Source organism: Nicotiana tomentosiformis, chromosome 6 (genome assembly GCF_000390325.3).
Source record: "Nicotiana tomentosiformis chromosome 6, ASM39032v3, whole genome shotgun sequence".
NCBI classification, from domain to species: domain Eukaryota; kingdom Viridiplantae; phylum Streptophyta; class Magnoliopsida; order Solanales; family Solanaceae; genus Nicotiana; species Nicotiana tomentosiformis.
In genome coordinates, this window is record NC_090817.1 from 143847267 (window position 1) to 143865287 (window position 18021).

Below are 18021 nucleotides of genomic sequence, written 5' to 3' on the forward strand. Positions count from 1 at the left end.
TTTTGCGTGGCTTTATGATCAGATGCAGCGTAATTTGTCTTATGCCGTGATAGAGTATGCAGGGATTAGTTGTTCTGATATTGTTTTTTATTCACTGTTTGGTATGTTGTATTAAAAATAATAATTGCATAATTTTTAAGAAGGTACAAGTTTGGTTTTAACTACCCTACCCTTTACAAGGTATAAGTTATCCCGGTATTAATTTTAATTTCGGGATAATTTATACCAGGTTTGCTAACCAAACAAAGTATTAAGGGTACTTCCTCCGTTTCAATTTAGATGAGGTAGTTTGACTCGGTACAGAGTTTAAGAAAAAAAATAACTCTTAAAGTTTGTGGTCATAAAAACTTAAGGGATAAAAGCTTTGTAGGGTTATTGCATTTGTGCGGTTATAAAAACTTCTTATTAAGGGTAAAAAAGGTAAAATGAAGAGTTTAAAGTTAAATTATTTTCAAATTTAGAAATGTGTCATTTATTTTGAAATAGACTAAAAAGGAAAGTAACTTATTTAATTTAAAACAGAGGGAGTAATAAATTTTTATACCAGCAATATACCTTCTTATACCTCATACCAAACAAACAACCCTCAGTTGTCTGTCTTTTATCTAGTATTGAAAGAAATAGTTAGTTATTTTGTTTTTTATAAAGATGGTGTCCAATTAACTCGCGCATCTCAACAATTTCATCCATTGTGCCGGTGCTCATCTATGTACCAGTTCACAATGAATGTAACTGAATTTTGTTGGCGTACAGCACCATATCCATCAGAATCATGTACGACATAATAAATGCATACAGGCTGAAAAATATCTAAACTGGTCTCACTTGCATATGATAATTAACTACACACTTACTGATCGATGACTTCATAAGCAATCTGAAAGAAAACATTTGAAGCTGCTGCCTTCAGGAGTTAATCTGCAAATCACTAAGCAGTTTTGGGTACTATTCACTGTGAACGAGAGAGTTCACTTGCAAACAAGAAGGTTGTATATACGAACCTATAAATCTATGCACTAACAACTTGAAATGCATCCCATACTCGAGATGAAGGCACAGCTGACCTACAGACTACACAGAGTGACGAAATTAAATACCAGAAAAAATAATGTTGCTTAATCATGAATTCTGAAGTAAATTACTACCCACAAAATTGCCAATATCTAAACTCTGACAGTAGCCTTCTGAATTAAATAGAACTTGCTATATTATTTTAACTTCTGGTCCATCCATAAAAATTCAACACCATATAGACAATTGAAAACTAAAACACCAAACTACTGTTGATAAAAACGCGAAGATCTGGATAGACAAATTACTAGCTAAGGCATAGAAAAATGAGCACTAATTTTCCGTGGGAGAGAGCAACGGCAAGTCATGTTAAGGGATGCTTGTAGGAATAGCTTATTAAACCCATGAAGCATAAATCCACCTGACCTCATTTATTTAAAGACCGAAATTACATGCCTGCACGTACTCATTTTCATAATCCACATACTTTGTCCAAAGAGGCCGAAATTGGTTCATTGCAATATCAAGCCATGGCTTCATATTCCCATTAAAGTGGACAACTGCAGCATTATTGATCTCATCCATGCTTATGCTTGGATTGTAGCCAAGCCCCAACACATGCCAAGATTTGTCAAGTGGCTTCGTAGTAGAATAAAATGTGATTAAACCAGGAGGAAGTGTACCCAATTTCCATAAGGTTCGGTTTTCGTTCTGCAAAGATTAGAAGCTCCATTAGTTAAAATAGTATAAACTTGTAATACAAATTATACTAGCCTACAACAACAACTCACTATAATCCCACAAGTGGGGTCTTGGGAGGGTAGAGTGTACGCAGACCTTACCCTTGCCTTTAAGAAGGCAGAGAGGCTGTTTCCGAGATGCTGTTAGGAAGGGAAAAGGGGAGGGGCAATAACAAACAAGCCGATCTGACAACCGAAGCGAAAAAATGCAGTGCATCATGACACTTCAGAAATAGGAAAATTTGCTTTAATGGAAATAAAAGCTAGCATCTGTCACTGATTTAATCTACCGGAAGCAAAACACCATGCTTAATAACCTCTTCAGATCTATAACTACTGAACATGGTTTGTGAAGAGCTCAAAACAGATCATGTCAAGCACCTAAATTGCTGAGGGTTACTAAGTCAAGATATGAAGAAAAGCAGATGAAACAAAAAATGTACACATGTTCATATGTATTTGCATGAGAGCACGACAAGAATCCAAGTAACACAAGAACTAACCATGTAAACTACATTTTTGGAATAAAGCATAACTACTCCCTCTGTTCCAATTAACAGGCACTCTTTGCTTTTTAGTTTATCCGAAAAGAATGATACTTTCCTATATTTGGAAATATTTTAACTTTAAACTTCTCATTTTACTCTTAATGATACAGTTTTAGCCACATAAATATGGTATGTTTAAGACTACAAGTCCCAAAAATCTTCTTTTCTTTCTTAAACTTCGTGCCTAGTCAAACACTACCAAATAAAATGAAAAGGAGGCAGTAAACCTTACCAGACTCTGCCAGTAATGGTATTCCTCAGTGAGCTTCTCCCTCCTCCAAGCATCCAAGTCAAAGAAGTTCATTCCGTAAGCCCATGCACAAGCTTTGGGGTTGAACTTCTCCTTGATCAAAGGATGTGAGAAATTCATGTATTGTGCATAACGATGGAATGAACCAAAACATGTCTCCACAGCTCCATTCACCTTACCATCCATATCTATCTTCCATAGACCTGTCAAATCCTTCTGAACAACTATATCATCGTCCAAGAACAATATCCTGTGCAACTTGGGGTACAATTCTGGTAAATAGAATCTAATGTGGTTCAATATTGAGAGATACTTCGGGTTCCTGAATTTCATATTAGTTGTATCCTTTGTTGCATTCTCGAGCTTATTCTCAAAGTAAAACTGCTGAAGTTTTGCAGATTCAAGCTGTTTAAGAACTGGAACATAAGAAGAATTCAGGAACTTATAATCCTCGACTGACTTCACTTCAATAAAAGCCCCATTATAATCTTTCATCTTGAACATAACTTGCATAGCCCCAAGATTCATTTTATCGGTCACCACATGAAATACATGCTTCGATGGGTCTTTTGAGTGTTTAACAGCCGAATTCACCACAACTGAAGCAGCAAGCACATTGTCAGAGAAAATTGCATAATGATAAAGATTAGGATCCTCGAATTCTGGTGGAGTATTCCTATCATCAGTATACTTATCTGGATGAGCTATTCGCTCTTCCATTAACTTCATTGCCAAACAATGCACGCTCTTTGGGATAGACTTTGCAGCAATCAAGCTCGAGAAAGCACCTTGCTTCTTCGCCTTCGTTAGCTGTTCATTGACAGCAAAAATTGTGTCTTTCAGCTTCTGAATCTTTAATTGATTATCAAATGACTCTTTTGCCTCAGCAACAACTTGTCGCGTGACTTTAATCCGTTCCTTCACCTCTTTCTCAAACTGCCTAAGCACCGGCTCGTTCATAGAGTTCCCATCTGAATCAAATAGTGTGCGGTATGAAGGTTTTGAAATCAGATCTGTAAAGTTCCTAGATAACTCAGCAAAAACTCGAACGAGCTTTGAGTTCTCGAGCTTCAGCTTCCGAGCATAGGAAGCATAAGCTAGAGCCAATGCACGGTGATCATCTGCTTGCTTCTTAATCTGATCAAGCCTCGGCTTCAATGGATCGGATTTCAAAGCTAAAACAGACCTTCGTAGTCCACCTCTATATAAATCATGTGAATTTCCCTATTCAACCATAAACCACGCCATTAATGCAAAATCAGAAGGCAAAAGCTACTTAGGGATAAAGAAGGATCTATGAAAAATTATGCAATTAAGGCATATAAAACTCAGAAATCATAAAGACCTATTTGAATCACAGACACGTAACTCGTGATTCATGAAATGATAATAAAAAATTAAAGCTTTCTAGATTGAGATCTTAGTAACTTGAAAAAAATGTAACAACAACAACAACAACAACAACCCAGTAAAATCCCACGGGTGTACGCATACCTTACCCCTACCCGATGGAGTAGAGAGGCTGTTTCTGGTAGACTGGAAAAAAAAAAGTGCGTACTTCATAAGAAAAAAAATGACTAAATACCGAGTAAATAGTTTCATCAAAGTATCACAATCAAAAATCTCCAGATTGAGATAAAGTGACTACTCAATAAGAACTAATCAGAAAAAATACAGAAAACATCACAATCGAAGCTTCCAGAATGAGATCTTCGAGATTTAATAAGAAAATAAGCACAAAAATATTGAGTAAAGAGTTTCACAAGCTAATCTATCAAAGGTTTCCAGGATTGAGATCTTAGTAACTTGATAAAATGTGCATATTTAGTGAGATGAAAGTAACAAAAATATTAAGTAATGAGTTTCATAAAAAAAATCAAAATATTAAATGTCCAGATTGAATTATTAGTGACTAGAGAAATGTGACTACTTAATTAGAAAAAAAATACAAAAAAAAAAAAATTACAGAATAAAGAGTTTGTCATGACCACCGACAGTTTTGTAGGGTAACAGACAGCAAATCAATGCTCATATATAAAGTGAGAAAGGAGAAATGTTAGGGAAAGTACTTACGACGGAGAGATCGGAGGGATCGGAGGAGGAAGTGAAGAGGAAAGAGAGAGCTAATAAAAGGAAAACAGCGACAGAGAGAAAAGAGGCGAAGAGCTTGAACGTGAGCCGAATTCCGGTGCCGGAAACGGCGATGCTCCGATCGGAAAATGGAGTTCGGTAGGAGCTCCGGAGAGCCATTTTTCGTTGGAGTGAGAAATCTCTGAGAAGGTATCTGTATATTTATTTATGAGTGTGTGATTATTTCACACTGGGGGAGGAATAAAGAAATTGGAGAGAGGCAATTGGCGAGTGAAGAAGAAAGGCGGATTTGACGGTGGAGTTTGGGTGTGGGTCCCAATATGTTAAGCAATGTGGGTCCCGATCTCGATCTAGCTTTATTTATGACTTATTATGAGTTAAGAGTGCAGTGTTTTCATTAATCATATACACAATGCAGGGTTTTGTAATTACCGGCATTGTGCTTTATTGATTTTATTGATTTATAGTAATTGTTTGGGAAATCAGTAATAATGAAACTAATTAGGAGTTTAGGACTACTGAAAAAGTGGGGGAAGTAATTATTTTTAGGGTTGCTATTTATGAATTAGTCAGTACTTATTTTATCTTAAAATTTTGAACTAAAAATCTTAATTTCAGGATATTTGTGTTCCAAAAAATTGAATTGAAAAACTAAAATTGTACTCAATTTTCCTAAATAGCAGCTCTTTAGAGTGTGGAAATGACAACAAGTAGCCACTCTAAAAGGCTGATATTCGGTGCGTCTTGAATTTTAGTTTTTCAGTTCAATTATTTATGAAAAAAATATCCTGAGTTGTCGTGAAGTTAAGATTTTTAGTTTAAAATTTCAGGACAAAATAAGTACTGGCTAATCCCTAAATAGTATCATCGAGAATGGCTATATGTGCACTTGCCCCTTTGTGGCTACCTAGTGTTATTTCTATTGAAAAGTGATTCTCAGGGCCCATGACGAAGAAAAGAAGTCCAATATCTTCGGAGCCCAACCCATTGAGGCATCCACTGCTTTGAGCAAGGGGAAATCTACGCGGTATACTTATTGAAAACACCAGTTAACACTATATACATTTAAAATATTTATTTTACATTCTATACCTACTTTATAAAACTTTATTTACTTTTTATATCTTTAATATCATTATATGCCATTAAACAAATTCCACCTTTTAAGGGATTAGATTATGTGTCACTCAAACTTGATAAATCTCTTAAAACACTCCATCATCCCAAGGAATTAGGATTATACATTTTCACCTAAACATATGAACCCCAATGATTTCTTGTTCCAAATAAATAACCCTCTCTATTCTTTCCTATAGCATATGGGTGTAGAAGGAGGAAGAATATGAAAATGGAGCATTTGTTTTGTACAAGACAATACCTCTTTACCATTATTTGTTAGATAAAGTGTTTCTTCTTTTTTGTTTTTCTTTTACATCTATGTAATCAAAAGAAAAGTTAAAATAAGGTAAACATATTTTAATTTGGAATACAATATCTAAACTACAGAAATATTAGAATATACTATTCAAACCAATACACCACAATATTCTAATTAAAATTACAATATTTAAATCAAACACGCCACACTATTCTAATTTGGAATACAATATTCAAACCAAACATACCAAAATATTTTAGTGTGCGATACACTATCCAAACCAAACATACCAAATTACAATTGATTAATGAAGAATATAGTATTCAAACCAACACACTATAATATTCTAATAATGAATACAATGTTCAAAACCAAACATATCGCAATATTCTAATTGGGAATATAGTATACAAATCAAATATACCATATTATTCTAATTGGGAATATACTATTCAAACCAAACATACCACAATATTCTAATTTGAAATACAATATTCAAATCAAATATACTTTTATTTATATTTATTGTGTATATATTATTTTACTTCGAATATTAACATTCTTTAATAGTATACAATGATTAGTTTACTGTATTTTTTTATTGTATAGAGGAAGATAAACTTCTATAACAGCAAAGGTTCCCACAGTAAAAAAAATTGTTTAATGGATAATCTTTTTTTACTTTAATTTTGGTCCAAGTTTGAAACTAGGATGGAATAAGATTTTGAGTAGATTTGCTTTGTGTATATAGCTTTCTTTAATTTAGGGGACATATTTATTAGGTAGTGATTGTCCTTTAACTAATTATAAATGCTTATACACATATAACATAAGTTATATATTTACCAAATATTTTTATTTTAAACAATTGAATAGACAGCTATTCAAATTTATTTTTCTTTATCTCTATTCCTCCCATCCTAATAACTGGACTATTACTCTCTCCCTCTCTTTTAGGGTGAAGATAACTGTGCATACTTTCCATATTGTGGAGCTAAGGCAAATGTGCTTAGTTAAGGGAAGAATGAAAATCAACTTATTTGGCAGAAGCACAATAAACTGGTCTATGGGTATTAACTTACAGTAAGAAATTTTTCCACACTTTTAAATTTTTAATCTTGTGATAACATTTTTGGTATTTTCGCTCAATATTTCATCTGAGTGTCTCCAACAACTAGACTTTAATCTCAACTTCTTGATGTTGTCTATTTTGATTGAAAGCTATAAACAAGTGTGCAGTATCGGCATATCAAAATTAGAATTGACATCTTGAATTGCTGAGGGTGACATCTTCTTTGAGTAGAATAGCAAGTGGTTTTGGTATCCCACTATATGCGGACGACTACACCCCAAAGCACATAGAATGTCTTATGCCAGAGTACAACAACTATATCAACAAAAAACTTAGTGTATACCCATAAATGGGGTGTGAGAAGAGTAGTGTATACGCAGACCTTACCCCTACCTTATAAAGATAGAGAGGTTATTTTCGATATACACTCGGCTCAAGGAACAGTGGAAAAGCAACAAGTAGCAAACAATAGTAACAACAATATATTATGGTAACGGGCGCGAATGACACAACATGTACTAGTAAAGAACCGTGAATAAGATAATACAAAAATATTCCTAGTACTACTGGTAAGCCTAGGAGAAACACACTACTATTTGTCAACCTACAACCCTAATTCTCGACCTCCACATCTTTCTAATCTCTTATGCCAGAGTGCTTGTGGAAATTGATATCACTAGGGAATTGCTTGACAAGATTATGGTGAAAGACCCCAATGGAAGAAGTTCTGAGCAAGAGGTGTCCTATGACTGACGTCCAGAGTATTGCACAACTTGCTTACAGTTGAGTCATTCTTGCCAAAAGAAGATGAATCAAGAACAGCCAAAAGAACCACAAAAGTAAGTGAAGAAGAACTTTACTAAACAGAAGCAGGCATGGCAAGTTAAATGAGTGATACAAATTGAGGAAAAGCATAATATACCCATAGGAGATACAAGCACAAAAACTCCAATTCCAGAAAGCAAGACACCTGATGCAGCTACATCTAAGGAGGAGGGGTGGACAAAGGTGAGAGGGAATTCAGCGAACAAGGCCTATGTTTGTGTGCTTGACAGTAAAATGAATTTCAGTTTTACAGCAATATATGTCCTGCACACCGTTGGGGATAAAGAAAGTTTATGGCAGGAATTGAAACAATTGCATAGCGTCCAGCAAGGACCATGGCTAGCTATGGGGGATTTCAATGCAGTTTTAATAGTGGAAGATAGAATCAATGGATCCCAAATTCAAGAAGCAGAAATTATTAATTTCAAAGAATTCATACAAGATTGTAATATGGTTGCATTGAGGAGCATTGGGGGGAACATATACATGGTCAAATAAAACAGTAAGCAACATAATTGATAGAGGGGTGGTTAATGCCGACTGGATGAACAACTTTCCTCATCTAGATATGATAGTTATGGAACCATATTTTTCTGATCATTGTCCTCTATCAATCAAAGTGGAAGGCAACCAAAGCAAGGGGTGCAAATCTTTCAGATTTTTCAACTTCATCGTTGAGCATAAAGACTTAATTTCTTCAGAAAGTGCAGGAAGCATGGAAAAGCATAGGAAATGGAAGGACTATGGGTGACATCTGAACTGAATTGAAGATGGTGAAGCAAGAAATTAAGCAATTCAATAGTATTCATTATTCAGGAGTTTGAGAAAAAGATTAAAAAACTCAGGCAACAACTATTGACAGTACAAGAGGAATTAAGGATGATAGGAAGATCAAGTGTTTTGGTCGACAAGAGGAGACCTGGAAAAGTGGGTGCTTATTGAAGAGAGCATAGCAAAGCAAAAATCCAGAAAATAATGGTTGCAACTTGAAGATGCCAATACAACTTATTTATTTGCATCCATAAAAAATAGAATCTCACAAAACAAGATCAGAAATTTGATAGATGGTAATGGTGTTCTGATGCAGACTGACAAAGCTATCAATGAAGAAATCATAGGATTCTACAAACACTTACTGGTTTCTAATGCCAACTCTTTACCTGCAATTAATCCTACAGTAGTGAAGGACGAGCCATGTTTGACCAGAGACATGCAGTTACCGCTGATTGAACTAGTTTCATGATTGAAAGTACAGGATGCTTTGGAGGATATTGACGACCAAATGGCACCAGGATGTGATGGTTTTAATGCCCTATTTTTTAAAAGAGAGAGGTAACAGATGATGTTTTTTTATTTTTTTTAACATTAATGAGTTATTGTTGATACCCAATTTTGACTCATATTTTATAAAATATTCCATATACTTTTAAAATATCATTCTGCACTATTACCCAATTTATAGGGGTCATATCAGTATTTTCTATAATTTTTTAAATCTTTTAAAATTAATTTCATGTATTTTTAATTATTAAATATTTACTAATTATTCATCCAAATTATTTTGAGTGATTTAAATTAGTTATTTATACCCATATGCGCATTTTATAATATTTTACTCTATATTTTACATAATTATATTTGGAATTTTGTTATTATTTACAATATTTGCAATAATAGCCTATATTCTCATAATAATTATATTTTATTATATTATTGATGTCAAAATAGTATTTTTATATTTTTATAACTCTGAATTATTGTTTTTAAGTATTTAATGTCTTAAATAATATTTTTATTATTTAGTAGTTATTTTTATAATTTATATTTTTTATAAATTTCATGTATTTTAAAACCCAGTCCAAAACTGGGCTTAAATTGAGCCAAACCGGACCAAAGCTGGCCCGGATGTCCAAAATCCCTAGCCCAATTCCCCCAGCTCAAACCAAATGATTCTTTAAGTTAACCCGGTCGAAACCCGTTGAGCGACCCGTCCCATCCACTCTTTAAAATCCTGGCCGTTGATCTCTCAAGATCAACGACCCACAACCGCCCCCAATTTTAATTACCCTACCCCTAATCCCATTTCCTACCCGACCGTTGCCCCTAAACACTCTCAATTCCTCGCCTTCTCTTATGAGAAACTCTAGTAGCCGCCTCACCCTAAACTTCTTCGAATCCGATCAAATCATGGATTCTCTCCATGATTCACTTACCCATTTCGTGATGCTTCGCTACTGTATACGCGTTTGTGGTGTTACTTAGTTCTTGCCCAATTTTTTGCAAGAACTAGCTTTCAAGAACGAGCTTGATTGACTTCGATTTTGTGAAGATTTGAGAGATGTTCCGTCTATATACACTCTACAATGAACGATTATTGTATTCCTGGTTCGATTTACAGTCGTTGGACCCAACTAGGATTTGATTTTTTCACCTCCTTTGTCGGCTCTGCCACTGATTGCATGTGATCTTTCTTTTCTTATTTATGTATAATTGATTGTTTTTCCATGTTTGTTTGTTCAAATCGACTATTATATAACCCCACCTCGATTTCCCCCTTCGGACAGACTTTGAATCATTATCACTCCCTCACTTACTCACTCACTTTGTTCTAAAACCTTTGGTTCTTGGCCGTCTGAAAGCCAAGGCCACCAGAATTCGTTTAATTGACCTTCTCAGTGCGAGCACTGCTCGGGGTTTATCTGAAACCCTTGGGAACTATGACGCACTGAGTTTAGGGATTCTATTGCTCTCTTTTCTATTGATGATTGAAGTACTACTGTGACTATTCTTCTTATTTGCTTGTTTGTCAATCTGCAACTGGTAAGTCTCTTCGGCCATAGCAATTTCATTCGCCTTCCTTTATATTTTGTGCTTTGTGTATGCATGTCTCAGAAACTTTTATGAAATAATATCCTACTATGCTACCTTGCTTATAACCTTACTTGCTCTGAAGACCTCTTATGATTCTATACCTTTAGCATATGAACTTGCCTAAATTTCTAATTATGAATGGCTATTTGTGTATTTAACATAGGCAATTTCTATCTCTTTTAACTTGTTTAGTCTACTGTGTTTATGCCGATATCTAACGCTAGTCCTGAGTTTGCCTCTCTGCTTTGTTCTGGACTATTATGTCAACTAACTCACGCCCAGAAAGTATTTTGATTCCTGTTGAGTCATTCACGCCTAACTTTCTATCTTTCTGGGGTTCTACTATTAGTTATGACCTGTTCCCATGCTATTCATGACTCTATTGTGTACTTTTGACTTGCTCAATTCTGTGTTCTTCAGTATTAGTTGAGATCTTTAGAATAAACCTTATAACTAGCCATTTTCTCCTATATGTGGCCAACTAGTACTAGGTTTGATACCTGCTTGTCTTGCTTTTAAAAATTAACATGTCTCTTGTATTGTGACTGGTATTCAGCATGCTAAAGTTTCCCCTGCTCAATTAAGTAATTGTTTGACCGTGAACCTGTTCTGTTATGGCTTTCATATTAGACATACCATGTAAAGGTTGTGCTCTACTTGTTGTTGTCTATGATTCTACTAGATTTTCATATTTAAATCTCATGCCTAAAGTTCTTTAGGCTAGTTCTGGACTATGCTTTGTTTTGGAACTTTACTTGAAGTAGTTTTTGCTGTTCTGTGATGACTATTCCTGTTACTTTAATTTTGCTTCTGAAAATATAAGCATGAACCCATCTTATGTGTTCCTTGTGAATGCCTCATGTGATCTTGTCTATATGACTTGGAGAGAATTGTTGTTGGTTACAGTTTTAAGAATTAAGTGTGTGTGGAGTTCAAGTTTGCTTAATTAATTTTCTGTGTAGTCTGTCATTTGTATGGTTAAAATTGGCATCCAATTGGGTAAGTGAGTCACACATTTTGTGCCTGATGTTGGGCCATACATGTTGGGTTTGAGCATTGAACTCAGGTTACTTTGGTAAGCAAATGGTTTTGGATCTGCTGTTGCGCGAACAGTAAGATTATTGAAGGCCTAGGGACATTCATGGGTTATTTTCGTATTGGCATATAATTGCTTCATTGGGCTTGTATTTGTTCAATATATAATCTGTCATATTATATTATTTCTTCCTGGGCCTGTAATAACTTGTAAGTGTTATAAGAAAAATCAAATTATGGTGGATGTCTACTCTTCCTCCATGATCTTCTCAAATGCTTAATGACATATTTTTATGCTTAATGACATATTCAATGACATATTTTTCTTCACTTTTCATGCCTATATAAAGGCCTTATAATAGATAGGAAAATACACACAATTGAAGAAGAAAATCTCTTCCTTCTCTCTATCTCCATTTCTTGTTCATGCTTTACTAAATTGCTTTTATTTTAGGACAAAGATAATATTCTAACGTATATATATATGTTCTGACCTTTTACATACTATGATAGATAATTATTAAGGTAATTTAGTAATAATATTTTTACCATCACATGATGTATTTCATTGAAAGCAAAATTATCAAATATGTAGGCAATTTTACAGTACCTTGCAAATTTGGCATTCGAATATACAATCAATATAAACTCATTATAGTTATAATTTATAATAGTCACAGTTATGCATTAAGCCTTAAATATTTTTGCTGGAAACATAAGGCTCATTCCTCCGTATTGAATTTTTTTGGTGAAGTTCTTATAATCTTTGAAATATAAGTAGTTATAGGTTATCTGCACCTTTCCCTTAATTAATTTATTAAAATATAAAAGTGAGTGTATCATTTGAAAAAAAAATGGCATATATCCTAACTAGCATTTTTGTTGCAGAGGAACTGTTTCAAGATTGAAATAGTTATATATGTCTTCTTGAAAGTTAATTTACTTATGCCTATAATTATGAAGTAATAATATTTTAAAGGCTCGAGTGCGAGTCCTAGTGAATTTTGGCCCATTATGCCAAAGATTGAGGGTAAGATAATGGATTCAAGTCCCAACGCACTATGTTGATGAAAAGACGTTGGATTCAAGTTCCAATGCATTATGGCCTAGCATGCCTTTATATGGGTAAGGCATTGGGTTTGAGTCCTAATGCACCATATTGATAATAATAATAATAACTAAAGAAAAAATAATATAATTTTCATGAAAAAACATGAAGCTTGTCCCACTTGATTTGCTCCATTCTTGAAGTGAATGTGATAGCAGTGCATGATAAGTCTAAATAAAGAAAAGTGGTTGACCAATGAATGTGGGCATGCGAAAGGCCAAAATAATAATAGTTATCACTATGGTAATTATAAAAAGAGAGAAATTCTTTGAAGAGAATGTGACTTGTGATAAACATTGAGATTGCATACTCATTCCTGAAAGTGAATGTGAAAATATATATATATGATAAAGATTATGCATAATAATGTACTTGTGCATAGTTGGATAAATACTACAACTCGCCTCTAAGGGAGGTTTGAGACAAAGAAAGATAATGAATATTATTGTGTAGTTACATGAATATATCATTAGTCGCATGCATATGATACGCCAAAATATATTTTGTCATGCCTTATGAAAGTTATTAAAAGCAAAATTAAAGCAAGAAATTATTTTGCTTGTGATGATTTTGAACATTACAATTATTATGATATGATTCTCTTTCTGAAGGAGACATTCCTTATATGGATGGTGTGACAAAAGATTTTGTAGTACAAAAATAGTTAAGAGCTCTGAAAGAACTAATTTGTTACTACCCGGATGAATGAAATTGTTCATAACATTAATATTGTAGTAAGTCTCAAAAGAAATATTTTGATTTACAAATATATTAGCCAAAATGGTTGGCATATTGAGACTATATGAAAAGAAGATTGAATATCTTTATATTACTATAATCATACCGGGTAAATATGAAAGGTTACCTGACTTTTCTTTTATTTGTACTACACAAGTATAAGCATGATGATGCAATCACAAGCCACAAGTAAACTAGAAGTTTACTGAAATAAATATTAGTTGGCATGACCGGTTAACCATCTCGGTTAAATTATGATGCGAAAAAATTAATTGAGAATTACATTGGCATATATTGAAGAAATATAAGATTCTTCAAGAATTCTCTTGTGCTGGTTATTCTCATGATATACCAGTTAAGGTTAGGGATTGAATCCCTTGATTTCTGGAACGAATAAAAGGTGATAAATATATGGGCCCAGTCACCTTCCATGTGTACCGTTTACTATTATATGATTTTAATAGATGCATCTATTTTATGGTCATATGTGCATTTGTTATCAACTTGTAGTTAGGCTTTTGCAAGATTGATTGCTCAAATTATTAGAGCACAGTTCCAAAATATAAATTATGATGATTTATCTTGATAATACTGGTTTAAATCCAAGTTGGTTTAGTAGAAATTGTATGCTTCCAATTATATCTAAACCATTAGTTATGAGAACAAAATTGCCAAAATAAAATTTGGTATTTGATGTATTATTTAATATACAACAGCACTTGTAAGCATCTAGCCAAGTTATGATAAGTTCTCCCTATCACAATCGGTTCAGGGTCAGGAACCAAATAATTTCCATCTAGAAATATGAATGTGCTATATGATTTAATTGTTCCACCACAGTACACAAAGATGGATCCCCAAATAAGGCTAGGGATATGTGTTGGTGATCCCAACAATAGGGGGGAGAAAATGGGCAGCTGAAAAAGTAATGTATGTAATGAATTATTATGAGTACATCGAGATCCTCGTACGAGAAAATATAAACTTGAAGTTCAATTGATAATTCATTTGCAAAATATTATCGGGCGTATTTGCTGACCCAAAGCTAAATGTCATATTCAACTGCTAATACTCCAAATAAAATAAAGTCCATAATGAATAGAGTCCATGGCATGCATAAAGCATAATAGACTAATCGGTTCCAAAGATAAAACTCCTTGAAGAAGGAGATGAGCAAATGTTCAAGATGGTCATAATAAGGAGGCAGGTGCTCTAGAAGAGCACCACGACATAACACTTCATAAGACCTCATGGGAGAGGCTCAGGTACCTGAAAATAATAAGATAAAGAGATCTCAATAAGTTATGTCTTTATTGAATAATAGTAGAACCGATATAAAATGATCGTCAATGATATTGTTAATATAATGTAGCGCTCAATATTATTAATATTGATGAGGATCTTGAGCTCAAATCTGTCATGAAATTTGGACAGATAAATAATTGGCCAAATAAAAAATACGCAATGAAAATTGATTTCACATGAAAAATATGAAGTTGGACGGATAGTCCCAACACCTGAAAGTATAAAGCCAGTTGAGGTATAAATGTGTTCTTGTGCGGAAAAAAAGAAGGTCAAGTCGATAGACATAAAGACGACTTGTGTCACAAGAAGATTTGCAAATATACTAGCATTGATTATATAGAGACATGTTCTCCTGTGGTGGATGTCGCCATTTCAGGTTTTAATCTGGCAATAGAAGAAAAACGTGATATGCGTATAATGAAAATCATTGAAGGATTTAAATTGTTCTGAAGTATATTAAGGTTTCCAAGTAATTTATTAAATAAAGCTTCAAAAATCCTTATACGGATTGAAACAATTAGGGCACATGTGGTATAATCGTCTGAGTGAGTACCTGTTGAAAGAAGGGTACAATAATGATTCAATTTGTCCTTGTGTCTTTATAAAAATATCTGGATCTAAATTTGTTATAATCACCGTGTATGTTGATGATTTAAATATCATTGGAACTCCTAGGGAGCTTCCTAAAGCAGTAGAGCTTCCTAAAGTAGTAGACTATCTAAAGAAAGAATTTGTAATGAAATCTTGGAAAGACAAAATTTTGTCTTGGTCTACAAATTGAGTATATGAAAGATGGAATTTTTGTCCATCAATCAACATACACTAAAATAATTTTAAAGCGATTTTATATGGATAAAGCACATCCATTCCGACCTCATGAAAATAATGAAAGAGCTTCTTGGTCCCGACGTACCATATCTTAGTGCAATTGGTGCACTAATGTATCTTTCTAACATTACAAGGTCTGACATAACTTTTTCAGTTAATGTCTTAACAAGATATAGCTCTGCTCCTACAAGGAGACATTGGAATGGAATCAAACACATATTGCGGTATCTAAAAAGGACTATCGGTATGGGATTATTTTATGGAAATGATTGCAGTCCCGATCTTGTTGGTTATGCCGATGCTGGGTATTTATATGACCCACAAAAGGTTCGATCTCAAACAGGCTATGCGTTTACATATGGAGGCACTGTCATATCTTGAAGATCGACTAAGCAATCAATCATGACTACTTCATCTAATCATGATGAGATAATTGCTATTCATGAAGCAAATCGAGAATGTGTATGGTTGAGGTCTATAATACACCTTATTCGAGACAAATATGGTTTGAAGTGTGACAAACCACCCACAATTTTGTATGAAGACAATGCAGCATGCATATCCCAGTTGAAGGGAGGATTCATAAAATGGGATAGGACAAAGCACATTTCACCAAAGTTATTTTTTACACATGATCTTCAAAAGAATGGTGATATCAATGTGCAACAGATCCGTTCAAGTGATAATATAGCTGATTTGTTCACCAAATCTCTACCGACGTCAATTTTCAAGAAACTAGTGTACAAGATTGGGATGCGAAAGCTCAAGGATGTGAATTGATGCTCTCATCAGGGGGAGTTAATACGCGTTGTACTCTTTTTTCCTTACAAGGTTTTGTCCCACTGGGTTTTCCTTGCAAGGTTTTTAACGAGGCAACCAAAAGGCGTATTTCTAAATATGTGTACTCTTTTTCTCTCACTAGGATTTTTTTTCCCATAGGTTTTTTTTTCTAATAAGGTTTTAACGAGGTACATTATCTATGGACATCCAAGGGGGAGTGTTATAAGAAAAATCAAATTATGGTGGATGTCTACTCTTCCTCCATGATCTTCTCAAATGCTTAATGACATATTTCTATGCTTAATGACATACTCAATGATATATTTTTCTTCACTTTTTATGCCTATATAAAGGCCTTGTAATAGATAGAAAAATACACACAATTGAAGAAGAAAATCTCTTCCTTCTCTCTATCTCCATTTCTTGTTCATGCTTTACTAAATTGCTTTTATTTCATAACAACATGTCTTGTTCATGTTTTACTAAGTTGCTTTTATTTTATAACAGTAAGCAAATAGTTGAGGATTAGTGAAAATGGGGGAAACTAGGATATTTATCTCTTGCATGAATGGGTAGAGATCATGCATATAAGATCTTAATTATTTTGTTCGAAACCCACTTTTGCGAGAAAACGAGGCACGATAATTATACCAACCCATTAATTGTACCAGTGTTACCCTAATCCCTAAGGTGAAAAATCCATCCATAGTTAAACAATTTAGGCCTATCTCTTGTTGTACAGTACTATATAAGATTATCTCTAAGGTCCTAACTAAGAGAATGCAAGGTGTTATGGGTTACTTAGTTGACAAAGTCAGTCACCCTTTGTTCCCGACAGAATTATCTCCGACAATATCATAATAAGCCATAAACTAGTTAAGGGCTATGTAAGAAAAAGAGTTTCACTTAGGTGCATGATTAAAGTGGATACGCAAAAGGTATATGACTCTGTGGAGTGGCCTTTCCTAGAACAAGTTCTAACAAATCTTAACTTTCCTGCTATGATTGTGGACTGGATCATGAAATGTATTAGCAATGTTTCTTATTCTATTATTATCAACAGGAAACCTAGTTCTCCATTTCCAGGCAAAAAAGGCTTGGGACAAGGAGACTCACTATCTCTATTCTTATTTGTGATTGCTATAGAGTACCTGAACAAGCAATTGAAAACATTGAGGCACAATCCCAATTTCAACTTCTATCCCAAATGCTCCAAACTACAAATAATTCAACTTGGATTTGTGGATGATCTGCTACTTTTTTTAGTAGAGGAGATGTGGTATATGCTTAGTTATTACTCAAATGCTTCACTAACTTTTCTAATTGCTATGGCATGATTGCTAACAATAATAAAGGTTCCATTATTTTTGGGGGAGTTGGCAGAGAAGTTCAAGAGGAAATTCTGAGTACCTTGGGATTTACAAAAGGGAAAGCCCCCATC

At 34.0% G+C, this 18021-nt stretch overlaps 1 protein-coding gene across 1 annotated transcript; it reads right to left on the bottom strand.

Moving 5' to 3' along the window:
* Positions 1-1182: 1182 nt before the first annotated feature.
* Positions 1183-4993, bottom strand: LOC104107686 (galacturonosyltransferase 8). The gene is made up of 3 exons (XM_009616549.4): positions 4623-4993; positions 2532-3773; positions 1183-1722 (listed from the first exon to the last, which is right to left on the bottom strand). The coding sequence occupies exons 1-3, from the start codon at positions 4797-4799 to the stop codon at positions 1447-1449; spliced, it is 1695 nt and encodes a 564-aa protein (XP_009614844.1). The 5' UTR covers positions 4800-4993; the 3' UTR covers positions 1183-1446.
* Positions 4994-18021: the final 13028 nt, after the last annotated feature.

Coding starts and splice junctions, on each gene's coding strand:
- LOC104107686 (XM_009616549.4), bottom strand. CDS start 4,799: ATGGCTCTCCGGAGCTCCTACCGAACTCCATTTTCCGATCGGAGCATC. Junction 3,774..4,622: donor ATCCCTCCGATCTCTCCGTC/GTAAGTACTTTC, acceptor ATGGTTGAATAG/GGAAATTCACATGATTTATA. Junction 1,723..2,531: donor ACCATTACTGGCAGAGTCTG/GTAAGGTTTACT, acceptor TAATCTTTGCAG/AACGAAAACCGAACCTTATG.